At 41.0% G+C, this 23,319-nt stretch overlaps 1 protein-coding gene across 1 annotated transcript; it reads right to left on the bottom strand.

Annotated features, from left to right (window-relative positions):
- Positions 1–15,426: 15,426 nt before the first annotated feature.
- Positions 15,427–18,373, bottom strand: en2a (engrailed homeobox 2a). The gene is made up of 2 exons (XM_062380105.1): positions 17,645–18,373; positions 15,427–15,813 (listed from the first exon to the last, which is right to left on the bottom strand). The coding sequence occupies exons 1-2, from the start codon at positions 18,132–18,134 to the stop codon at positions 15,497–15,499; spliced, it is 807 nt and encodes a 268-aa protein (XP_062236089.1). The 5' UTR covers positions 18,135–18,373; the 3' UTR covers positions 15,427–15,496.
- Positions 18,374–23,319: the final 4,946 nt, after the last annotated feature.

The raw sequence follows: 23,319 nt of genomic DNA, 5'->3' as shown, positions 1-23,319 counted from the left end.
AGTAAACGCAGGTGACTCAGTATTTATGTGAGCAGTGATGTGGTGTAAATATCAGTATATGTCAGTATATGTAATGAATATGTAAAGATGCTCAGCATTAGAATTTCCACAGCTCCAAGGGCTTTACTGCAAGTTTCCTTTAAAGTCAGAAATGTGAGACTCGAGGGTGTGCTTGCATTTTTCCCTAATTGGGGCTTATTTGAACGCACCTGGACTACCTGTTTTCACTTTGCCATTTGACCTTTTGTGAATTAAGACGACAGGGCGCAGGTAGAGCTCATCAACCCCGCGGTACATCACAACGAGGGGAGGCAGCGCCATGACTAAATAGTAAATCTCACTTCTCTCTAAGGTTAAAAAATTTATTTTCTGTGCAATGAGGGATCGTGTTAATGAGGACCAAAAAAAAAAACCACCAGCACAGAGTTTCAGAAACCCAACAAGTCTCCCTGGACTGAGAGTGAATATTTCATCCTTCATTGAGTTTCATATTCGACTCTCTCCGTAAGCTAAGGTAGATAAATGGGAACCTCAGACTGCAGGGTCTCTTTCGTGTCACACAATGGCGTGGAAAGGTCAGGCCTAATGAAGTCGGGGGTGTGACCCCTAGTATTCAGTGACTTTGCATGGGCCCTCGTCCCACCGCTGCAACCATGCCGGTTAATCCCTTTTTGATCCTAATTGATAGGCATTAACATGATCCTTATCCAGGAGCTGTGTTTTGTCTTCCACAGCCCGTCTCTCTGGGTGTCAGTGACACAAAGTGTGAAAGCGTTAAACCAAATGTGAAATTGATATTTTTGGTGTTTGTGTGCTTAAAATCTGGCTGTGTTTCTAAACACTCACACAACAGTGCTCAGTGCTCAGCGTTTGCCCTTTGAGGCTCTTAACAGGACTTAGCACATGACCTCTTGAATCCGACTGTCAAGTGAATGGTACCAGCCCATTTCCAGTTTGTTTTCCTTTGAGTCCTTTTCATCACTTGGTGATTACTGCCTTTTAACCGGTGACTAATTACCCTCATTAAAATGTTTGCATTGACTTTAAGTCGGGGCACATGTCACTTTCATTAGAGTGCTCACGCTGCAGGATTTCTAAAGTGTAGGTGTTGGAACGTGCAGTTCACAGGGATTTTATTTGAGTAAAAAAATAAAATGTGTTGAAATTGCTATTACTTAAATCGTTAATAATGATTTAATTGTTATGCGAGTTATAAATGTCTATTGATGATCAATAATTCTCTTTGGACTGATGAAGCCTGTTCGTTGCTTCTTATAATCAGCTGCTTATTAGGTTTATCTGCTCATTAGCTGTATTCCACATTATTAAACTGGAAAATCTTTTACATGATACAACTTCTGAAAGAAAGAAATGATCTGACTGTAACATTTTCAGATTTTTACACTTTAGCTATTAGTTAGTCATTCATTTCTTTAAACCTATTTCATCATCGAAACAGGGTTGAAACTAAAATCATTATGAGCAGTGAAGGGGTGGCAATTTATTTATTTAAATATTTACTTTTCATAAACAAATAATAAATAAATAATATTTGACATTTTCTCTAATCACAGAAATTGTATGAACTACTTAAATACAGAGAGATGAAGATATAGATATTGGTCATTACTTTACTACCCGCTCTATCTTAGTTCAGAGTTTGGTTTGAGTTCAATATTATGATCAGTTTGTTTACTATTAAACTTTTGAATAAGCAACTGTGTTGTGCATGATGATGCTTTATTTTGAAATATTTTGAAAAGGTCCAACAGGAAGTTATTCAAATAAACGGCTGGGCTATGTTCAGTTTTTAAAAAGAAGCCACCAGCCATCAGTAATCCTTCAAAGTTTCTTTTTTCCACTACACTTGCAGATCAAAGTTGTTTTAGTGTTTTCCCCACACACTTACAGCAGTACAGCTGGACACATTTATTTATAATTTTACATTAATAAAGTTTTTAAACTCAAAGGACAAAATAATGGTGGCTTGTTTTGTGATTAAAAATAAAATAAGAACCGTCCCTTTCAGTGTTTTTATTTCTGAACTTTTTCATAACTTTTTCTCAGAATAAGAATTTTTCACCCTACATGCATTTTACAATCACTTGTGAATTCTGTGGGCTTTTGGGGAAATAATTGCCATTTCTGTACAATCATTGCTTTCTTTGTCTTTGTTGTTTTGTTAAGTGTTTCCACATTTCATTATTGATTTCCTTTTTTTGTCTGTTTTCCTGCTAAATGCTTTTGTCCATTTGCTCCAAATGAGTAATATCTGCAGATCTGCACTGACGTAGAGATCAGATTTTACACATGTTTATCAATCTTTGTATGATTTTTAAGGACAGTCATACGTGTGATCTGTTTCTTTCTATCTCTCTCTCTCACTATACTCGAAACCTGCACAATTAAGAAGCGTGGCTCTCCACGGTGCTCAGCAGTGTGCAACAGCCCACTTTAGCTTGGAAAATACCAGGTGTCGTGTCGGTTCTTGTTGGTTTCACACAGCGACTCCAGTCCCTCCCTGGAACTTGGTTCTCAGGTCTCCATAGGATTGAGTGTTATTTCCAGCTTGTTTGTTGCAGTGAATAATGAGTACTCTGTAAGGCCTGATGACATAATTTGGTGATCGCGATGGAAAAATAACCAATTACGGTGCTAAGAAAGTGCAGATTGGGAGTACGCTGGTGTATTTTCACTTGACTGGCACCACCTGCCCTCTGTATGTCACACTCACTTCACTTATCCCACAGTTGTGGAACCGAGCTGGTGTCTGCCAGTTGTGTGCAACCCCCAGCAGACGCACGCACACACAATTGAATCACAGTGGAATGGACTTTATAGTGCCGCAGTTATTTAGATTTGCTTTGCCCATGACGAGTAATGTGAAGTGCAGGATTGAGAGTTTGGTGGAAGAAGGATTCGGTGATGGTGAAAGTGAGGGAACTCCCCTCAGTGCGTCTGTTTTCACAGAGACAGCAGGAAAGTTGGGAGTCTGAGCAACTTCTGGAAATATGTGTTTTTGTGTGTGTGTGAGTTGAGGAGCTGTTTTTTTTTTGTCAGATTGTGCAGTTTGACCTGCTGCAGCTTTGGTTTTCTTGCATCTGGTGCGGAATATTTTAAAAACATGTTGGGGAGTAGACATTTAGCAGGGCAGGAACATGGCTTTTGATCACATGCGGCACTGAATGAGGAGATTGCTTCAGTCCTGGCTCTGGTTGAGAATCTCTTTCCTCTTTTTTTTTTACTTCACACTTACTTTATGAGTTTACAAAGCACTTTTAACTGTTTGTACGACGTGTGTGTGTGTGTGTGTGTGTGTGTGTGAGATCCTCTGAGCTATTTGAAAAGCAAGTTTCAACATCTGTGCCAGTGTTGCACCGGTGTAGTTCAAATACATTAAGTGAATTTTTCAAAAATTGGCGGCTGTGTGGAAAAAAAATGACTGACATTCACACTGTGTATCTGACTTCCAGACATTTAAAGTAATATTCTGCTTTTGCTTGAGTCACCGGTGTCTTACCAACTGTTTTATTGTCACCACCCTCAACAAGACTCCGTAAACTTTCTGGCTGTAGCCTCTGTGGATTTGTCGATTCTCATCTGACGTGTGCAGACTTTTCTTCTGGCTGTTTTTATCAATAATTGCAAAGCCAGAAAGTACAAAGAACTTCAGTTTGTGTGTGTGTGAGGAGTTTGATTGTCAGTGTAAAGGCACTAAAACAGGTGCGAGTGTGTAGTATCTTTACAAAGGACCAGAAATGTGTTAATACTGATTGTTCAAGCCAACGTTGAGTCTTGTCCTAGTTTGAACCTGAGATGATATATTAAGTCTTCAACAGTTGTTTATACGTAGGATCCACATCTTTAAAGTTTGGTACATTTTATTATTTTTATAATGTAATTTATTTCCTCTCAAGCTTAATGAGACAGATATCAGCTCCTAAGCCTGCCTTGGTCTATTCTCTCCATCTTATTCTAACATCAGCTTTTCCTAGAAATGACACTGATGAAAAGCATCAAATGTAAAGTACTTGCAGGATGTTGCTGCGTCACAGCGGGGATGACAGGAGCTTGTTGTCATGTGTGAAGTTTCATCAGATTCAGCTCTGCAGTAATTTACACTTCTCCAGATATAGCTGTCAAATATCACACCAGACTTTCTCACTGTCACTTCATTTTAATGTATCGGCTTATTCATCGTTTCCCATTTAAACCATTTTTGACAACTTTCTGGCTCCATATGTTTGTGTATAATCAACATTGTTCTCCTTATTTGTTTATTCACTTGTGGTCAAATTTTATTTCCACTTATTCATATAGTGATTAAACTCTTGCATTTGAGAGATATTGATAAATGTGATACTTTATTCTTCCCCGAATGTAAATTGCTGTGTGAGTGCAGCAATAGGAACAAAATAAATTATAGCTACCATAGATCTTTCAATCCTAGAGGAAAATAAGAATGGAATCAGATGAAAAAAGGTAGAAAATGAACTGTAAGAAGGTAAATAATTCACTGACGTGTTGTTTCAGACCTAATAATGTTTCTTCAACACTAAAACTAAATATTAAAATTGCACAAAATGTCAGTGCTTTCATAATTTGACAGGGGTTCAACACTAACAAGAAACTTAATCAAATATTTTTTTGGTGTGCATGAATTGTACCTTGGATATTCTGCACGTCACATATCTCATGATTAATTCTTCAAACATTAGTTTGCTCTTGATTTTTATTTAATGAATCCAGTCATCGTCAAAGTTTGAATAACACATCTCTGAATGTGTTCATGTAAAACTGAATTATTAGCAGTCGCTGCTAAACTGTGATCCTGTTGTTAGCAGGTGTAGAGGTGAATTGGTCCATGGTCCAGGCTTGTCTACCATGACTGGTGCACAGTGTGACAGGTGTGTTAGGCAAATGAATCCTTTCACGTTTATGCATAAAGCACATTCTCCCTGTAGCTGTTAGTTTTGCTCACTTTCTACACTTCTATATTTTATTGGCTTTGTGCCTGTAGACAATTCTTCTTTTCACATCATCAAATTACCTCGTGCCGGGTTAGAGAGTTGAATTTGGATTCGTAGCTTTGTGTTGGAGTCAGTTTTCATAACAATAGCAGGTACAGTCCCACATGGACAAGGCAGCTCCATCTAACTTTACTTCTCAATGCTGCTCATTCACCTTCCTCCTGACAAAACCATTCAAGATCAAGGACAGCATCACCTTTGCCACTAATGAGATTGTTTATTTAGCTAATTTCCTTGTGGACTTGAACTGTGAGAGAAAAACAGGCCATGCATAGCAAAGCACATAATCAACTTTAGCTGCACAGAGCTCTGAAAGCCCCAGGATATACATGTTGTGACAGTATAACACAATATTGCTTATCTGCAGTGGCTGCATGTTGAACATGTAAACCTCTCAGAGGCTGCTGAACTGAACAGACCACATTATTACCACATGCTGCACAAAGTGGTGCTGGATTTAAAATGTGACATAATCTTCTAAAGAAAGACATTTGGAAGGGATAGCTTAAATATATACTTTACTCTTCCTGTTAGGTTTTAAGAAACAGTGTATTACAAACCGAATCTTCAATATGATATAATCTCAGCTATAAAGTTACTTCATCACTTTAACAAACATCTTTACAAAGGCTGGTAATATTATGATTAATTCCAGTTAGTAGATTTTTTCAGCTATAACGGGTCAGGTCAGGTTATCCTGACTGATATGATTCCTGGAGGGAAATAAAAGGAGTTAAAGTCCAGATACAGATATCAGATCGTAGATATGTTTTTTTTAAATCGGCAGTGATTTCTAAGATTGTTATCAGTCCTTTATGGTAAAGAAATGTAAATTGGACTTTATATTTTTCAGTTTAACCATACACTTTGATATATATATTTTTTTACATAAAAAGTCAACAAAAACGCAAAATTGGTTTTCTTGTTTCTTCTATAAAAATGAAAGTTTTCTGCAAATATGAACTTACATACTAGTACGTCTGTGAAAGGCTCATATCGGCCGATTGTATTGACCAACCGATAAATCGTCCAGGCCATTCGGCACTTGCACTTGCTGCACTTTGGATAAATCATCAAAAGGGTAAATGATTTGAAGCGAAAAGTCCAAACCTGCCTAAAGAATGTGGGATTAGGACAAACATGTGTATTAATCTCTGAGGTTACAATTACTCCTAATTGTCTAACAGCTCAATGTGAAACACACGAATAGCAGCAACTACAATTTTACCAAATTCGTAGTTTAAAATCTTCGGGGCTACTCATTGTATTGACATTGTTAACTTTGTTTACGCCCCCCGTTGTCTAATCTCAAATTGTTTATCACCATTCCCATCAACTGTATTGTATTCAAATCTCAGAAGTTTCACACATTTTAAAAATGGATTTCTAACATCACAAATCCAATCCATGAGCGGCAACATAGATTAAACTGATGGAAGAGCCTCTGGGCGTTGATGGTTTTGCAATAATAATGATGTATGTGGGGCACAGTTCTGCCTGGTGCACAGCAGAATTCAATTTTTGCTTAAATCCGTCAATGACTTGCAGGCCTGCTCGCCAGAGCCCGTGTACACTGCTTTATTTGCTGATGTAGATTGGCTTCCAATCTGTGCTTGAACGTGTGAGGCTTTACTGTATGTTTGCTTATCAGTCCAGCCATCCCATCTATTCAAACAGCTCCCCTTTCATTTTAGGCTGTGTGCTTGCTGGGCTTCTTTTTTTCTTCTTCTTCTTCTTCTTCTTCCTGGGACCTTTTCTGTTATTTTGGGACCAGATGGCGAGGGGCACGGAAGCGCCTCTTTTGTCCCGGCGCCCCTGTGAAAAGAAGCTGTCCTCCCTAATGTAATCAGCGGCACCGGAAGGGTCCATTTTGGGCTGTGAAAGAAGACAATTGGGTTTGGACACGTCTAGATTACAGAAACGCAGAGTTCATCTCCCGACCCTGCCCCCTTTGACCAAGGCTCTGGCAAAGAGGATCCTCGTCTTTGATCAGTGGAGGGTGGAGGTGCTGATCCGACCTCACGAGAGCAAAAGGCCACCCCCCACCACCACCTCCACGCACCACCACCCCTCCCTGTTTACCCTGCACTTGGCTGCTGCTGACACCTCCTTCCGGAAAGAGCCAGGGGTGGTGGGTTTGGTTTGGGCATGGCGGGGGGGCACTAGGCGGGTGCGGGGGGATACCATGACCTGTCTAGACACTCTTGCTTGTTGCCCCGGTGTTGCCAAGGGGACATAATGAACTTTGACCTCAAATGTAGTTGGTTAGGAGCCACTACGGTTATGCGAGGAAGACATTTTTTTTTTCTTGTTTAATTGTCGGGGTTGGGGGGTGGGGAAATGAGGCGGAGGTATGGATTTGACCCACATTACACAGAATCTGCTTTGAGGAAACACAGGCATGAATTTGTTGGCAAAACTTCCTTTTTTTTATTTCTATATTTGTGACATTTTCACTTTACAGGACGACGAACAAGACGGATCACAATATTGACTGAGAGATATTGACTGACAGATATTGACAGATTGACACTATTGTTGACTAATTTGTTTGCTTTAGTTCATCTGACCCCGTGATGACACTTCTTGGAGGGAGGACTGATATTTTATTGTTATATTCTCAAGCACCGTAAGTAATTTTTGAATTTTGATTTATGTTAAATCTGATGAATTTTCTTACATTCCCTCAATATTTAATATTCACTTTGGCTGAGAAGAATTTTTCTTGGATTGTGCCTTGTTGTATAAGTTGTTTATATTTTCAAGACTTAACATTTTATAGTTTTCTTCTACTTCATCTTAATGAATCTGTAATTTTTATATTTCAGTATATAGCAGATATTTTACATGACGTTCTCCTGCTTGCTTCAATGTGCATTTTTCTCGTAACTTGCAGAAAACACATATACGTAGATAACTTAAGTTAATACAAAATGATTGCTGCGACTATTAAAGCTTCTAATCTGACTCCACGTCTTTGTAAAAAAGATTAGACTTCAACGGTGATTTGAAATATTCTAGCATTTTGAGTTTTAACACCTAATTTGTGGCGTCTGCTCATAAGTCGACAAGGTCTGTGTACGATTTTGCAGATAATAGGATGTGTTTTTCAAAATTGAATGTACAATTAGCTGTTTTATACACAAATTGAAATATTTTGTCACGCACACGGTGAGAGGTTGATATTTATCATGTGTCATACTTCGTCCTTTGCCTGGAGTCGTTGCTTTTTGGCCTGAACCACAACAAATCCTAACGTGTGAATTGGCTCGAACGTTGAGGCTGTTCCTCAGGAGTGGGTGTAGTGATTCCCCCATCATGGCCGCCACTACCAACCCCGCCCTCTCGACTGCCACTCAGGAGCGGTTAAAATGGCAGCATGCAGCAAAATGAGTGAGAGGGAGAAAGATGGCAACGCCCACTACCTCAAGCTAAGGCACAGTCGACTGAGCCGCAGCTTCGCCTTGTGTGCAATCTCAAAGCGAGATGATGATTTTTTTGGTGCAATTGTTCGTCTCAGTACGATGGAGCATCTACGGATGTCTAGACAGGTAGCGAGCAAAGGGTTAACGTGGTCTGATTCATCCAAAGTCGGTGTTTCACGACTCGTCTCTGTTTTCGAACCACAACGTGTCCAGATACAGAAGCAAATGCCGTTGTAGTTTTTTCGGTGAAACAATCTTTACAATTCATCCAAATATCATTCTCGAAACCATGGCTCCAATATTTACAATTGCAGCCAAGTAGAAAAGAACTGTGCAAATAATACTTTTATGATTGTATTGTTACACCGACTGTTTTTTTTCCACAAGTCTTCACCCAGGTCTTTGGCGAGCTGCCATTTTATTCTCCAAATTATCTGCCGGCGTTTGGCTAAGATGGAAACGGGACTTGCTGATTATCACAGAATTTCCTGCTCTGTTCCATCTAAGATGTTAAAACCCTTTACAATATTCACATACTCTGTGTTTCACAGTTGTAATGTGTCTTAGTTTGGGTTGTCAGCGTTTGCCACGGCATCATTTGTATTCTGAAGCGGTGCAGTACAGTATTTTAAGCGTATATATTCATTTTTAATGTCGAAAGAACAAAGTGCTATGATCAGTGATCATTGAAAGCCTTTGCTCTTAGTCAAACAGCTCTCGTGCATGTGCTTATTATGTCATCTAACTAATACCAATTAAATACGCCACACCAACCCACTGCTGTTTCATCGAGCTGAAGATTCATTCAAAAAGGCTCACAGAGCGTAGATGTGTATATCCAGTCTCAATAAACCCACTCAAATTAAGTATCACACCCAATCACTTTAAATCTTCCCAGGTCTGGCTGCTTTTTGGGAAACAACTCTATTGCAAATCATTCCATATCCAAACTGCACTGTGGAGAATTTTGAGGCAAAAATCCAAATCTGCTATTTTTAGGTTCTTCCTCCTCACACAGAATGACATTTTATTATTGGCTCATGGCGTGAATTTGTGTGTGTGTGTGTGTGTTTTCCCTCTCTCTCTCTTCATCTCCACAGTGTACAGAGTTGGTGGTGGACTACGAGGAAGATGTCATGCTAAGGATGGGTTTTTGGTGATGATGTCGCTGCTGTAGATGCAGCATCGAGCTCTCACTTTGTGCCTCTGTCAGCTATGATGCGTAACCACACAGTGAGTGACAGGCCCGTCCCCGGGGAGAGCAAGGGGCCTGAGGTGAGTCAGATGTATCCTTGACCCTGTCGAGCTGTGTGTCAGCAAGCAACACAAACTCTGTAACAAAAACAGAAGAGGAAAGGCCAGATCTGCCATGACTGTACATTATACATCTTAATTTAGTTTCTAGCAGAACCTAGGATGGAGTTTTTCAGCATCACCTAGAAACACGACCATCCTAGAGAAATATAGTTCTTCTGAACTATGGAATTTAGAAGCAGCATCTCAAGTCAAAGCATATACCTTGAACACCTGTGTACATTTGTGAATATACTTCTTACTGATACTTCCGTCCATAAAAGCTAGAATATAAAATGTCTAATCCCAGGTTGGGATGTTATAGAAAAGTCTTTCCCATCAGTCAGCACTTGTTTTAAAAGCTTTCCTATTACGGAGGTTTGCTTTAGTTGCACAAACTTATTTTAGCTCAAAGCTCAGAAGGTTGGTTATTTCCAGTACCTGAGTTTATTACTCTGATATTCTTAGAGGAAATTTCCGAAAACCTTAACCATTACAATATTTACTCTACAAGATATGTACGGATACGTTTGGATAAGTACAAATTAAAAATATACACCTGGTCAAATCGTATTTACACAAATGACTAATCAGTGCTTATTTAAGCTTTTTCAAAACAAATGATCCAGGTATTTGTGTGTGTGTGGGGGGGGGGGTAATATGCATCTCTTTTTAGATTTTCTACACGAAAAAGGACGTAAAGTGAAATTTTATAGATTGTATGCACATTATTGTCCTATTACTTGTATTATTATAATTGTTTGTTCTCAAACTTCTGATAAATCAATTAGTTGATCGACAAACAAGTGTTTAACAATAATTTGGATTATGGATAATGACTCAAGTGATCTTGCAAAGAAAGGTCATGAACACTTGCAACAAACATTTCCTGACACTTTTCTGATATTTATATATATATACGATATATATCATCGTAAATAAAATGTCTTTTGGTTTCTGGTCAGACAAACGAGCAAATGGAGTCCCCTTATGCTTTGCGAGATTGTGATGGACCTTTAAAAATAATTTTCTGTAACTTGACCGATAATAAAAATGATCTTTAGTTACCAAGCTTATTTTCCTAAGTGTTAACTAAAAGTGAAAAATCGAACAAAGTCTGTTGATTTTAAGATTCTATGAAATATTCTTGAATTGTTTTGTTCAGTGAGAGATGAAAACTGCTTCCACTTACTGGGCATAGTCCTGCAATTTTACCAAAACCAGGATCTATGTTTTGTCAAATTATTAGAAAATCTGATTCTTACAAATATTAACTCTCTGTAAGAGTGTTTCCTGTCATCTTCTCTAGTTGTTTCTTCATTTTGTCCAAAAACAAGTAAAATATTTTTATTTCTTTTGGGACACATCATTGACTCAGTTAATGTAGAGAAGCTGATCTTTGGATTTCATGTTTTTATGTTGGGTCCCACCTCCGCCCCACAAACCAGATGTGGGGCTACATGGGAAAAAAGTACATGGACATTTTTTTCTCCTTCTTCCCTGAATTTCATTTAAGTGAACAAAAAGAATCTTTAGTGAAAAGTCTTGCATCTGTTTTTTCTTCTTCTTCTTCTTCTTCAAGGGGTCACTCAAACAACGTGTGTGAAATGAGAGTTGCCTGGGTGTGACTTTTCCAGAAAGCATCCGCTCGCCATTGTCTGCCCAGTCAACTTCTGCAGGCCCCAGTGCCCTGACTTCCATACATGAGAGATCAAGGGTTACCAAGGTGCTATAGAGAGCCGAGTGCTCAATGTGAGAGGGGACAAACCCGTCCACAAAATACTCATTTCCTTTGCATGTTTGGTGCCTTAGTGGGGATTCAGTCGGGGTCACTGACACAGCTACTGGGTTTTTCTTAATGAAAGCTCGTGCTCGTCTTGTCAGTGATTATCTGCAGACTGTGCAGCGTGTGTACAGTGTGTATGTGTGTTTATAACTTCGACTCTAATTTACCCAAAAGAAAGTTTGTTTATCCGGTGCCAGGCGGAGGCACCTCGTGTAGAAAAGGTAAAAGTAGTTCAGTCCACCTCATTCTTACCAAAAAGTTCAGTCACCGAGGCACGGCATTAACTTGTATTCTAACAAGATTAAAATATATTCGTCCTGGGGATTAGCATAGTTAGGTGTCCTTTTTGCCCTTTTTTTTAACGGCGCTGGTGCGTTGACAGTGCGCTTTGATCTGTGTTGCGAGGCAAGAGTCCTGGCTTGGACCTAGCCATTCGAGTGCCAAGTGTGAAATTGGCCTGATGTCATCCCCATTCTTCACCTTTTACATCTTTCACCACTTTAATTATGTTTCCGCCACAAAGCCCGGGCACCTCGGAGCAGATTCCACTCCGGCCGTAGGAAGCATTTAGAAACTGTGGGTAAATGACACAGTAGGGGAGGGGGAGGATGGTAGGAGAGGTCATAGCAGGATGGGGCCCTTTTGTGTTCGGAGGTAGACATTGATACTTTCCTGATGTTTCCTGCGCTCACTTCCATTTTTACAGCAGGAGAACTTTCTGAAATTGCCAGCGATGCTGCAGAAGATGATTCCTGCGATTTTTTTTTTTTACACTTTCTACATCCTGCTCAAGAAGAGATGCATATTTCTCTCTAATCTATGCAGATTACTGATGATTTATCACTGTTGTATGTCATGTTTTGACATGTCAGGTGACCTGACCACCTGACGCTCACTTTCAGAGATGAGACGTGTTATTCTCGGATCAAAGCTTTTGTTCCAGGAGAGAATTTTCCGTAAAGCTTTGACTTATTGCTCATGCATTGGTGTCCCCACCTGAACTTCAGGGAGCTTCTCTGCCGGTGAATATTTTGATGAAGGTTCTTATTGATGCGCAGAATGAAGGACCAAAACAACAGGGGTGTGTGCAGGAGGAGACAAATGAATGAAACGTGTGAGTGTGTGAGTGTGTGTACGTGTGTGTGTGTGTGTGTGTGTGTGTGTGCACGCGCCAGGCAAACATATAATAAAACCAAGTGGGGATGTGTGTTTTCGTGTGTGTTGGTGTATATATAAATATATGTTTTTGTGTGTGTGAGGGAGAGCGAGTGTACGAGTTGGTGAGTGAGTGAGCGAGCTGTGTGGAGAATGGGTTACTGCAGGGTGGGAGGGGGGGAAACCAGCCACCTGCAGCCATGACAGGCTTTGACCTTCATTGCTCTCTCTCTCTCTCTCTCCCTCTCTCTCTCTCTGTGTCTCTCTTTCTCTCCCCCACCCACCCCTCCTCTCTCACTCTCTCCTTTCGACTCCCAGTTCTGCCCTGTGATAGAAGCGCAGGCTCTTTTCAGAAGCGGCGCGGAGGACTGACCGTCGTGAAGACGCTGCTGGGAGCAGCCCTATCGGCTCTAATGGCAGTCACTGGCCGTTAGACATGGCGTTCAAAGACTAGTGGCGCAAGTATGGAAATGCAGATAAGGCATTGTTGGGGAAACATGCCTGGGAATTGTTCAAGGCTTCTCCCCTTTTGCATAATGTTGGATGCTTTTGCCAATGTATTAATCTCAAAACCCGTAAATTAGATCCTCCACGAATCAACACAGAATGAGAGACTGTTTGTTATGCTCTGCAAATCCATGTTTGTGATTAAATCTGTGAATATTTGAACATTTTATTGTATACTTTTCTCTTTTTTTAAGCCAGTAATACTGCAGATTGGTCACATTTACTGTTTTAACCAAACCTGTGTTGTTTATTCAGCATTTTTAGGAGATGACCATTTGCTTGATGTAAACATGTCAGACACTTTGTGTATAATCTTCAAGCTTTATTTACTCTTCTTTTGCTGTTTTCAGGAGGCAGTTAATTACACAATTAATACATGATACAAATTATGTACATTTATACCAAAGAATACTTGTACCAACATAAAATAAAAAATAGCATCGTATTCTACAACTCTGTGTTGTAATTTTATTTAAACATGTTCATATATAGATAGATATACGCTGATGAGTAAATTCATAACGTCGTACCAGCAGTTTTCGTAAAAGGCATTCAACTTGAATAGTCTGCATTTGAAGTAATACTGCTTCTCTGATTCGGCACAGTTCTGTTTCATAAAAAGTTCACACTTGAACTTTAAGGCAAAGTGTGTTTCTGTTTGGTGGATTTTAATTCACACACACTTTTTGCAGATACACAACAAAAACACATTGAAAGGCAAAAAGTCCACAATTTGGTATGGATACAGTCTAAAACTTAGCTCGATCATACGTTCGTCAGTGAGGACCAGAGTTCATAAACACAGTTATTTGCCCAAGTACAACAAATTGCAGCTTTCATGCAAAAGGCCCCATAAACTATTTTTCATTCACATAAAAAGGAAACAAAACAAAGAAAAGAAGTTATTGCAAGATAAACAAGCAGTGTAAACACCTCAGATATCTACTCTAAAGCAACACTGGTCATTGGATAGATTTTTTTTCTCAATATAATCTATATAAATACACATATGAAGTCCTTTCAACAACGATAAGAGATTTCCAACATTTGTAATACAGTCACTGACGGATTTTGCCTTTTATGATATATGGATATGTGATAGAAATGTATATAGAGAAAGATTTAACAAGAACATCCAATAACCTGCTTTTATAGTCTATACTCAAAGAGTGCGCAAAATGGTTGTCATCATTGTCTTTATGCTACAGAGTTGTTTCTGTGACTTGATAGGCAGCATTATAGCCTTGAATTTGCTCAGCTACAAAACAAATGATTTATATTGCTATTAAAAACTATAATAGCTGCTCTGATGCATTGGTATAACGAAGGGAATACGCGCATACTAGTTGTTTAAAGGCTATGAGACGACCACAGACGTATAAACAAGGCTTAAGTCAGCATTTTAGTGAAGTGGCGTGTTAGAAAAAAGTCGCTACCTCTTTCTAATAATTCCTGTGAATTTCTTTTTTAAAAAACGTATCAAAATTCCATTTTCTGCCCAATTACAGCAAACACCTTCCTCTGTCCATGTTCTTTTAAAAACATGAAAACAACCAAGGAAACCAACAAGCATGGAAATAAAATGGGGGAAAAAAATCGTGTTAGCATTTATTTAAAATTCACAGTAGCCTGGATGCAGCAGAAAAATATTCTTTGGACTTAAGTTGGTTCACTTTCACTGACAGATCGAAAAAACGTCAAGTGCCAGTTCAATGTATAATGACGACAATCATGGATATAGCAGTAGGCCTATATATATAAAAGATGAAGGGTGTAAGCATTTTTACCTCCTGGGGGGATGCTGGGGGGGCGACAAACAATGAAAACATACCTTTATACAACATCTTTTATAGACGTGATATTGCAGAAATATCTCTTATTTTTTTTAAACAATTTATGCTGGTATACTCTATACACTGGCCCTTTATTCGATGAAATTATTGCATTGTAGGCTTGATTAAACCTCCCATAGAACGAAAAATCACTATAATACTCCTATAGGACCATATAGAGATCATTAAATATCCCTGTGGGGACGATACGATGACCAGTGAGCGTACTGTGTATTTGTAGTATATTTTTAAACTATTTCTCGTGGTGTCCTGGACCCATTGTAGAGCTGCGGTGGATAATCTGTTATAGTGATAGAAATAATAATTTGTGGTATTTTTTAAATCTGCTGTTTGTCATTAAATATTCCTGTAGGTAGAGTTTTGCTGTGGTATCTGTAAAAAAAACCGATACAGGGCTACTATAGGTTCTTTTTCGTCAGGAGGCTGCTGTTACTTCTCTGAAATTCATCAATCGCTGTCTGATTTTTCGTCTTTCGAGACGGTGGCGTGATTGTAAAGTCCCTGTGCCATCAGGTGCAAGGCCAGGCCGTTCTTCGGGCCGGTGGCCTTCTTGATTTTGGCCCTCTTGTTCTGAAACCAGATCTTGATCTGGGACTCGTTGAGGCCCAGCTCCTGCGCCAGGTTCTGCCGCCTCTGCTCGGTCAGATACCGGTTTGTCTGGAACTCCGATTTTAGTCTTTGCAGCTGCTCTGCGGTGAAGGCCGTCCGTGGTCGCTTGTCCTCTTTGCTGGCTGTTTTCTGCTTTGGTTTGCGGGATCTGGGCCCTGTAGTGGAGAGGGATTTGGGCACGAGGGAGGGAAACACAGACAGAAACGTATCTTTAGCATCCAAACATGGTCGTTATTATGCATAAAATACCAAATATAGCTATGTGTAAACTTCAGCATGGGCCATAACAAAGGAAACTCCTAAAAAGAACCTTTTAAAGTAAAACAAATAATTATTTTCAGATTATTCCATTAACAATACTCACGTGTTGTGCTACTTTTCATTTAAAACAGTGCCTACAAATGTAAAACACGTGCGTAAAGTGTATTTTATAAAAAAATGTTGTTATTAAAGTTTTTCCAATCTCAAAAATTGAGAAGTTAGTAAACAAATGGTTATTCGGGCATCTGTGTTCATTCTATTATTGTCTTTAGAAGCTTTTAATTTTGGGGTAAAAAATTACAAATATAAGTATTTATGATGCCCTCAAACAACTTTGATAAACCAGTTAAAAAAAATAAGGCAAAAAAAGCGAGAAGCTGGTTGTAAATATGTTGACACGTTCACTGGAGGAAACATCCAAGAGGTAAAAGCTCCCCTCCCTCCCTGGTTCTATCCCCCTTCGCTACTATAGCACACACATATGTACACACACACACACACTCACACACACTCGCTCTCTCTCACACACATACACACACACACCACCTCTAGTAAAAAGGAAATTATTAGCCAATAGGGCAACACTGGAAAAACACCAGCAGCACATCTCAGCCAGGAGGGCCTAGTTGGATATATTTCAGTTCAGCTACTTTACATGTTTTATAAATGTGCTAAACGCTCATCAGTGGTGAAACGTAAACAGAATTTGAGCAGCTCACATCAGAAACCTTTTACTTTTCTATCTGAACCCGGAGGCCTATGTTGCTCAGTTTAGTTTCCTCCTCCAAAAACATGAGAAAAGAACCACGACATAATTCGGAACGAACCCTTCTTCTCATGAATCAGCCTCTGTAAGCAGCCCATATGAAAACTGTGCAGCTCTACAACTCGTAGTAGTCGCCCTACGCCACTCTATACAGCATTACATAATGCATGAGAACAAATTGTACTCCACTTTGATGGACACTACAAGATACAGTAGATGCTAAATCTGCTGCAGGTTCCAGTCATTGTTTTCTAAAGGACAGGGATTAGATATGATAGTAAAAACGCGCACTGAGCAGATGATCCATGGGCTAACGGGAGCGTCCATTGTGGAAACATGCATTTTTAATTCATCCCAAACCCAACTCCAGCGCTACGAAGCGCAGCGAAACAGCTCTGCCAGGCGCACCACGTATTATTTTTGCAGATCTGCAGATTTTCAGCCTGTCAGCGCGCATATGGTTACTGCACGTAGTACTCAACTATCATCATATGCACAACCAAGGCAAATGTGCACGAGTTCTGCCTGAATTGGAGCATTTTAGTGGAGAAAACCTCGCGCGTAATAGTTCTGAAAAATAGCCGCTTTTAGGTATCGGTGTATTTTCGTGCTTAATTATTATATACAGATTTAACAAAGTGTTTCTGTTAATAACAATAATAATAATTTATTTTCTTTCTAGTTTGCATTTATAATTAGGCCTAATCTCAGCGATTCTTATCCGCTTTGCACCGGGATGTGTTTGTCATTACTGCATTAGAGTTTTACGTGCAATATTTATATTTTTAAACGTGGATGTGTATTTGCTTAATTCTCACTTTGCGGTGCTCGGTTAACGGTTCGCTCCGCTCTACTCGGCAGAAGTCGGTCACGGCACTCGGGGTCAGTGTTACGGGGTATTTCAGGTTACCGAGAACACGGAGGGCCTGTAGTAAAAACGCATGCACGGTGCCACCAACCTGATGAAGGCCTGTCCGAGTATCGGGTGCAGTAGACCCAGGCTGGCCACAGCATGCCCTGGGACTTGCTGGCTGGGTTTGAGCTGGCTTGGGAACTGTCTGAGTCTGAGCTTAGGCACTGGTCTCCGTTCTCCCCGCGGGGTTTCAGGGGCTCTTCGGCGGCTATAGCAGGCTTCTTGGCCGCGGTAACAGTATGCGGAGTGGAGGTCCCCTCCGCCGGCACCGTGCTCCCCACAGGCTCGGACTGGGGCGCGGCGGGGCTGTTGTGGCTCTCCCGCGACGCGAGGCTGCCCTCTTCACGGTCTGCGCCTCCGTCCTTTCTTTTGCCGAAATCCGGCCGCAAGATGTTGTCGATGAAGAAATTGGTGACCCGGTGAGGGATCTGCAGGTTCCCCGGCGCCTGTAACAGGGGAAGGATGGCTCTGTTGGATTCATCCGCCGACTCCTGCCGCTCCACCACGTCTCTGTTGCCGTGATCATTTTCTTCCATACTGATTCACTTTCCCCGCTGTACTCTCTTTAACCCCTTTATCGCTCTCTCCGCTGCAACACGATTTGCGAGGAACTTCGGGGAAAATTAAATTGCAAAAAAAAAAAAAAAGAAAAGACAAAAAAGCGCACGCGTAAAATAAATAAAAAAATTAAACTCAAAGAGTAGTGAGTGCACTGGACACCACGCACAGCCTTGCGGTAGTGTCCTCTATGAAAAGCATACTTTTTGACATATATTCCCTCAATCTCGGGTTACAACTGACACCGCGTGAGCTAAAACATGTGCCATTTGCGCACCATCCAATTTGGCGTTATCCGATTTCAGAGTGCTCGCTGATGCCTACACCTAAACTAAACTAAGGGTAAATAAAGAGGCTCCTAAACTGATGCTCTAATACTCCCACTCTGGAGTTTTGTTCTTATTTTCAATACGAGCCCCCCGAGTGACGTTTTCCCACCGTCCTCCCAGACACGTGCCTTTGACCAATGGCGCGGCAGGAACCGGGCCACGTGACGCAGACTCCGGAGCAGTCCACAAACGCCCATCCTCTCCTCGGTAAAAAGGAAAGAGTCCTGGAGTATAACGGAGGAGAAGCCCTAATTTAAATCCAGTGCATGCTCCCAACTCCCGATGATTCGTGCGCGTTTGGGAGCAGGCAACTTAATTTACTGGAGTTTTTCGGTTTGCGCAGGAAAAACCCGATGCGTTTCTTTCAAAACAAGAAAAGAAGGAAAAAAACAAAACAACAAAGGGAGATTGAAGCGTTGCTTGTCAAAGTGGGTTGCGGGGACCCCCGGGGTTTCGTGTTTGCAGGGCATGCAGGGATTCCCAATAAAATAATACATGCTCATTTTACTTTAACCCACATTAACGCACCTTTAGATGAGAATACGTCCAATTCTCTCCACTTTTAGATGCACGTTGTTACCTGCAGCTTTATTATTGATCCAAATCTGCTTTCCTGACACCAGATGAAGCATAATTCTGTCAGAAAAGGGCCTCGTGTGGATGTGGATCTGTGACGTGAAAACCTTTGAGGCAACATGTGTTTAAATATCGTGTGAAAAAGCACAATGAAAACTACAGCAGCTGTTTTATTTGTCTGTTAGTAAAAAGCCATTTCAGGTCACTATAACACCTGTAAGGTCAAATGGACTCTGCTCGTTTCCTGCCAAGGTTAAAGGGGCACACTGCAGGTCTGTGCGCGCTTCAAACTGAAGGTGCACCAGCTGTATTTTCATTGAAATTGAAATAAACCTGAAAACACTTCATATTTTTAGTTTTCTCCAACCCCAGCAGCACTTTCTGTATTTTACTGTATCATGAGATGTGACTAGTCTGGCCTGTACGATGCGTCACGTTGCCTCCAGTTGACTCATAATTGGCAACAAAATGCATCCAAACTGGAACGTGGCAGCCAGCGAGTGGGAGTTCAACCGCACAGGGGGAATGTGTGTTAAATATTTCTATTCATTTATTTATTTGACTTGCTCCTGCTCCATCTGTCGCGACCCACGCGCTCGACCGAGAACTGGGTCCGTATCCCTTTAAAAGAAAATCAGTGATGCAAACAAACTGTTTTGTTCGCGGTGCTCGGGATCCCGAGTCGCGCCAAAGACAAAAAACTTTGGGTAACTTTGCTGACCAGCGACTTAAGTTTGCAGGTCTCCTCCTAGGACGGCAGCGGGCAGCGGGGGTGGAGGAGCTCACTTCTCCGCTGGCGTTGGAACCGCGGGGCTGTGCGTAAAAAAGGGAGGAAGAAAAGAAACCATGGGGCATCGAGGAGGACCAGAGGAGCAGCGACACATGAGTGAGGAGCGTTTGAACAATTCATTCAGTCAGCTGCTTTCTTTTTATTATGTCGAGGATGCATCGTCTTTTTCTACAGGTTTCTGTGAACTTTGATCCATATTTAGTAAATATTTAATATAATTTGTTCTGCCGTGTGATTAATTGTGCATCTCTGGCCAATCAGCCGGGATGACAATGGATAGATCCATGGTTACTTTGAGCTGTGCACCATTGAAATACAAATATGAGTCTTTTGGGTAATGTGGAAGTTGCACAACTGTTGTTGTTTTTTTGTGTTGTGGCACAGCAAACCCTGTAATTTAAGCTGGAAACTAAACCCTGTTTTGTCCTGCGGGGGGAAAGAACCATGTCCATGACTTTTCACCTGTTAAATACAGGCTTTGTGCAAACTGCAAAGCAATGATTGCGAAGTATTTTTTAACTAAAAATATTTTGTTTTGCAGTTAATCTGGATTTGTGTCTGGAGAGCTGACATGCGCACAAATTCATAAAGTGTAACACGTGCTTTTCAGCTCCTTTTTTCATATTATTTCATATATTCAAAAGTGAATTCTTGTTGTATTTAATGCTGCTTTGTTAAAAAGAAAAGAATCTCAGCTCAAACCTACCTGAACGTCCCCCCCCCCCACCCCGTCCTATCTCACATGTCCCCCCCCATCACAAAGGGCCCATCCAGGCGCTCCCGTCGGCTGCTGCAGGGAAAGTTGGGAGTGAAATATGTAATTAGACAGGCCACTCTCATGCTGCGATTGTTTCTCACTTGTGAGGGGAAGCGCAGATTAAACGTTGAGCGCTAAATAAGCAGCAGACAATGGAGGCACAGACAGGCCGCTGCCGCCTGGGCTTGGCCTCTAACCTCGCAGCAAAACAGGGACGTCTGGAGGAAATGACACCATCTCAGCTTTGAATTATAATAAGAGCTGGTGCGCACTGCAGAGCGTCCACACTGTGACGCGCCTGCCAGTGCTGCTGAGCCCCAGAAATCTTGTTTTTCTTAAAAAAAAATGACACATCTGATTGTTTCCTGCGTAGTTTCCACTCTGAAGTGGTGTTTTAAACAAAAAGAAACATAAAAAAATAGATGTTAAGGGCAACAGATTGTCAGTAGCGTTGCTTTTACGCACAGCAGCCACCCCCTTGTAAATGAAATCCTCCAAATGGAAACAGCAAGTCATCTCACTCTGCTGCAGGAAACACGATTTAAGCTTTAAAACTGTGTGTTTTGCAGTGTAAACTTAACAAGCCCATTTTGATTCCCTTTGCCTGAAAATACCACAGCACAAAAACAAGCACCGTGTCTTGTCTTAACGAGAAAGCTCATTTAATTCTCCACTATCATTGGTTTCTCTGTGGTTTGACACTTGAGCGAGGATTCTGTGGTTCACTTTCCTGGTTGTTAAATTTGAAAAATAGCTTCTAGAGATTGTCCAGGTTGATTAAGGGTTAAATTATTTCCGTAGCATTCAGTGGATTTGCATATCACGGTATTGTAGTTTTTAATTCCCCCCCAATAAAACCAGGCATAATGAAGTCATATGAAGCCATTCGAGTATTTTATAAACCTGCCTTCGTGTTGTTTTTGGCTGCACAGAGTTTGCTGGTGAATTCTTTTAGCTCTTTATTGTCTATTAGGTGCTTAGGACGTTGAAACATGAACATTTGCAGTCTTTAGGTTGTTAACTATTTAGTTTTATTATTTGTATCTATATAGAATTATTGGAATTATAAAATGAAGCCTTCAAAATGGCAGAATTTGAAAATCCGCGACTGTTCATACGGAGGGTAATTCGCATATAAATACAATAAAAAAAAAATATATTTAATTTATCCTGCTTGTGGCATGATCAAATAAAGCATTAATACCCAACGTGTACAAGCACATGTGCTAATCAAGTAGGCCACGAAGGCGTAGTAGTCGTTTTTTGCGCACGTGTGTATCCCATGTACTTTCTATATGACGTTAGAACATGGAGCAGTGTTCAAACAGCCGTGCACACACACATACACACACATATAGAGAAAAAGCTGTTTCTGCACAGCCATCAGTGCAGATGTGGATCACGCACGCGCCTCATATTCAGGTGTTATTTGCTTTAAGGTGCACGCGCGCCAGGACTCTTGTCATGTAGCCTCCAAATCGCCGCCAGCAAATCAATAAGCCATGATTTGAAGTTTCAGAAAATTTCTCCTAGTTTTAATCTAACCAACTCCTAATCAATAATATAATAATAATAATAATCGATGTTCCTTATGTTTTTAAAGATTTGCATTGAGAGGTTAAAGCATATAGAGGCTGGTTAAATAATTATTTGCCCCGAATTTATTCTGTTATTGTTCAGGGAAGCAGGAAATATTGATTATCGCACATGTCATGTCTGTCAGGTTCTACTATCCACCTCCTCTCTCCTCTTTTGTGTGTTTTAAAAAGCACTGGAGCATCTCTTCCTCCTCCTCCTCCTCCTCCTCCTCCATACTCTTCATCCCCCTCTTCTTCTTCTTGTTCTGCATTGAAGGGTTAATATTCCCTGCTCTCTCTCTTTAATTCTGGCCTGGTGTGTATAACGCACATGTGTGGTTGTGTTTCTATGCAGCCTATAAATCCAGCTACTGCATTTCATATTCACTTATAGCTCAGCGACCCCTCCCCTTCCTCCTCCTCACATGGACACACACACACGCACACACACACACACACACAGACACACACGCACGCACCCCTTGAAGTACAATACATGGCATGCATTGTGCGCATGTGCCCTGTCCTTGAGTTCCTATAACCTATTTCTCCCTCTGTCTTTTCCTTGGTAGGATTGTCTCACACGTCACCAGCTACTATGGAGTAGACTACTACAAAAGGTGACGCGCAGGAGGAGGATTTGTGAATGGACGCCGTGATGTGTGCCAGCTCACAGATCAGAGGGCGGTGGGACCTCTGCAGATGCACCCTGAATTCCCCCCCCACCCCCCCATCCTCCTTCTCTCCCTCTCTCTCTGTGTACCCCACCCTTCGCCCAGCACCCCTCCCTCACTCACCCCCCCCCCCTCCCTCCCTCCCTCCCTCCAGATGAATGGGGGTCTCTAAGATATCACCATGCAGGGGTCGAACCAAATCCTACCAGCTTCCTGTGCCTTTTCAAAAAAAACCACACGTTTCTCCCATTTCGTGACCCCTGTATGATTTTGGTTGTTTTTGCGCTTTTGTGCGCCAGGAGGATCACTGCACCCCCCACCTTTTTTTAGTTTTGTTTGTTTCATCCAAAAGCATGGCAGCCGAATTATACAAATATTAGAAAACATGTGTAGTCCACACTGCAAAGAGTCAATCAGTTTGGAAATAACATTAATGCGGAAATAAATTGTCCTGGTTGGA

This window comes from Platichthys flesus, chromosome 21, assembly GCF_949316205.1.
Source record: "Platichthys flesus chromosome 21, fPlaFle2.1, whole genome shotgun sequence".
NCBI classification, from domain to species: Eukaryota; Metazoa; Chordata; class Actinopteri; order Pleuronectiformes; family Pleuronectidae; genus Platichthys; species Platichthys flesus.
Note: the sequence above shows the minus strand (reverse complement) of the source record. Positions and strands in the feature narration are given on the sequence as shown.

Bases quoted from the DNA above. Each gene is read 5' to 3' on its own strand.
- en2a (XM_062380105.1), bottom strand. From the start codon at position 18,134: ATGGAAGAAAATGATCACGGCAACAGAGACGTGGTGGAGCGGCAGGAG. The intron at 15,814-17,644 runs GTTGGTGGCACC...TCTCCACTACAG, and splicing joins CTCGGACAGGCCTTCATCAG to GGCCCAGATCCCGCAAACCA.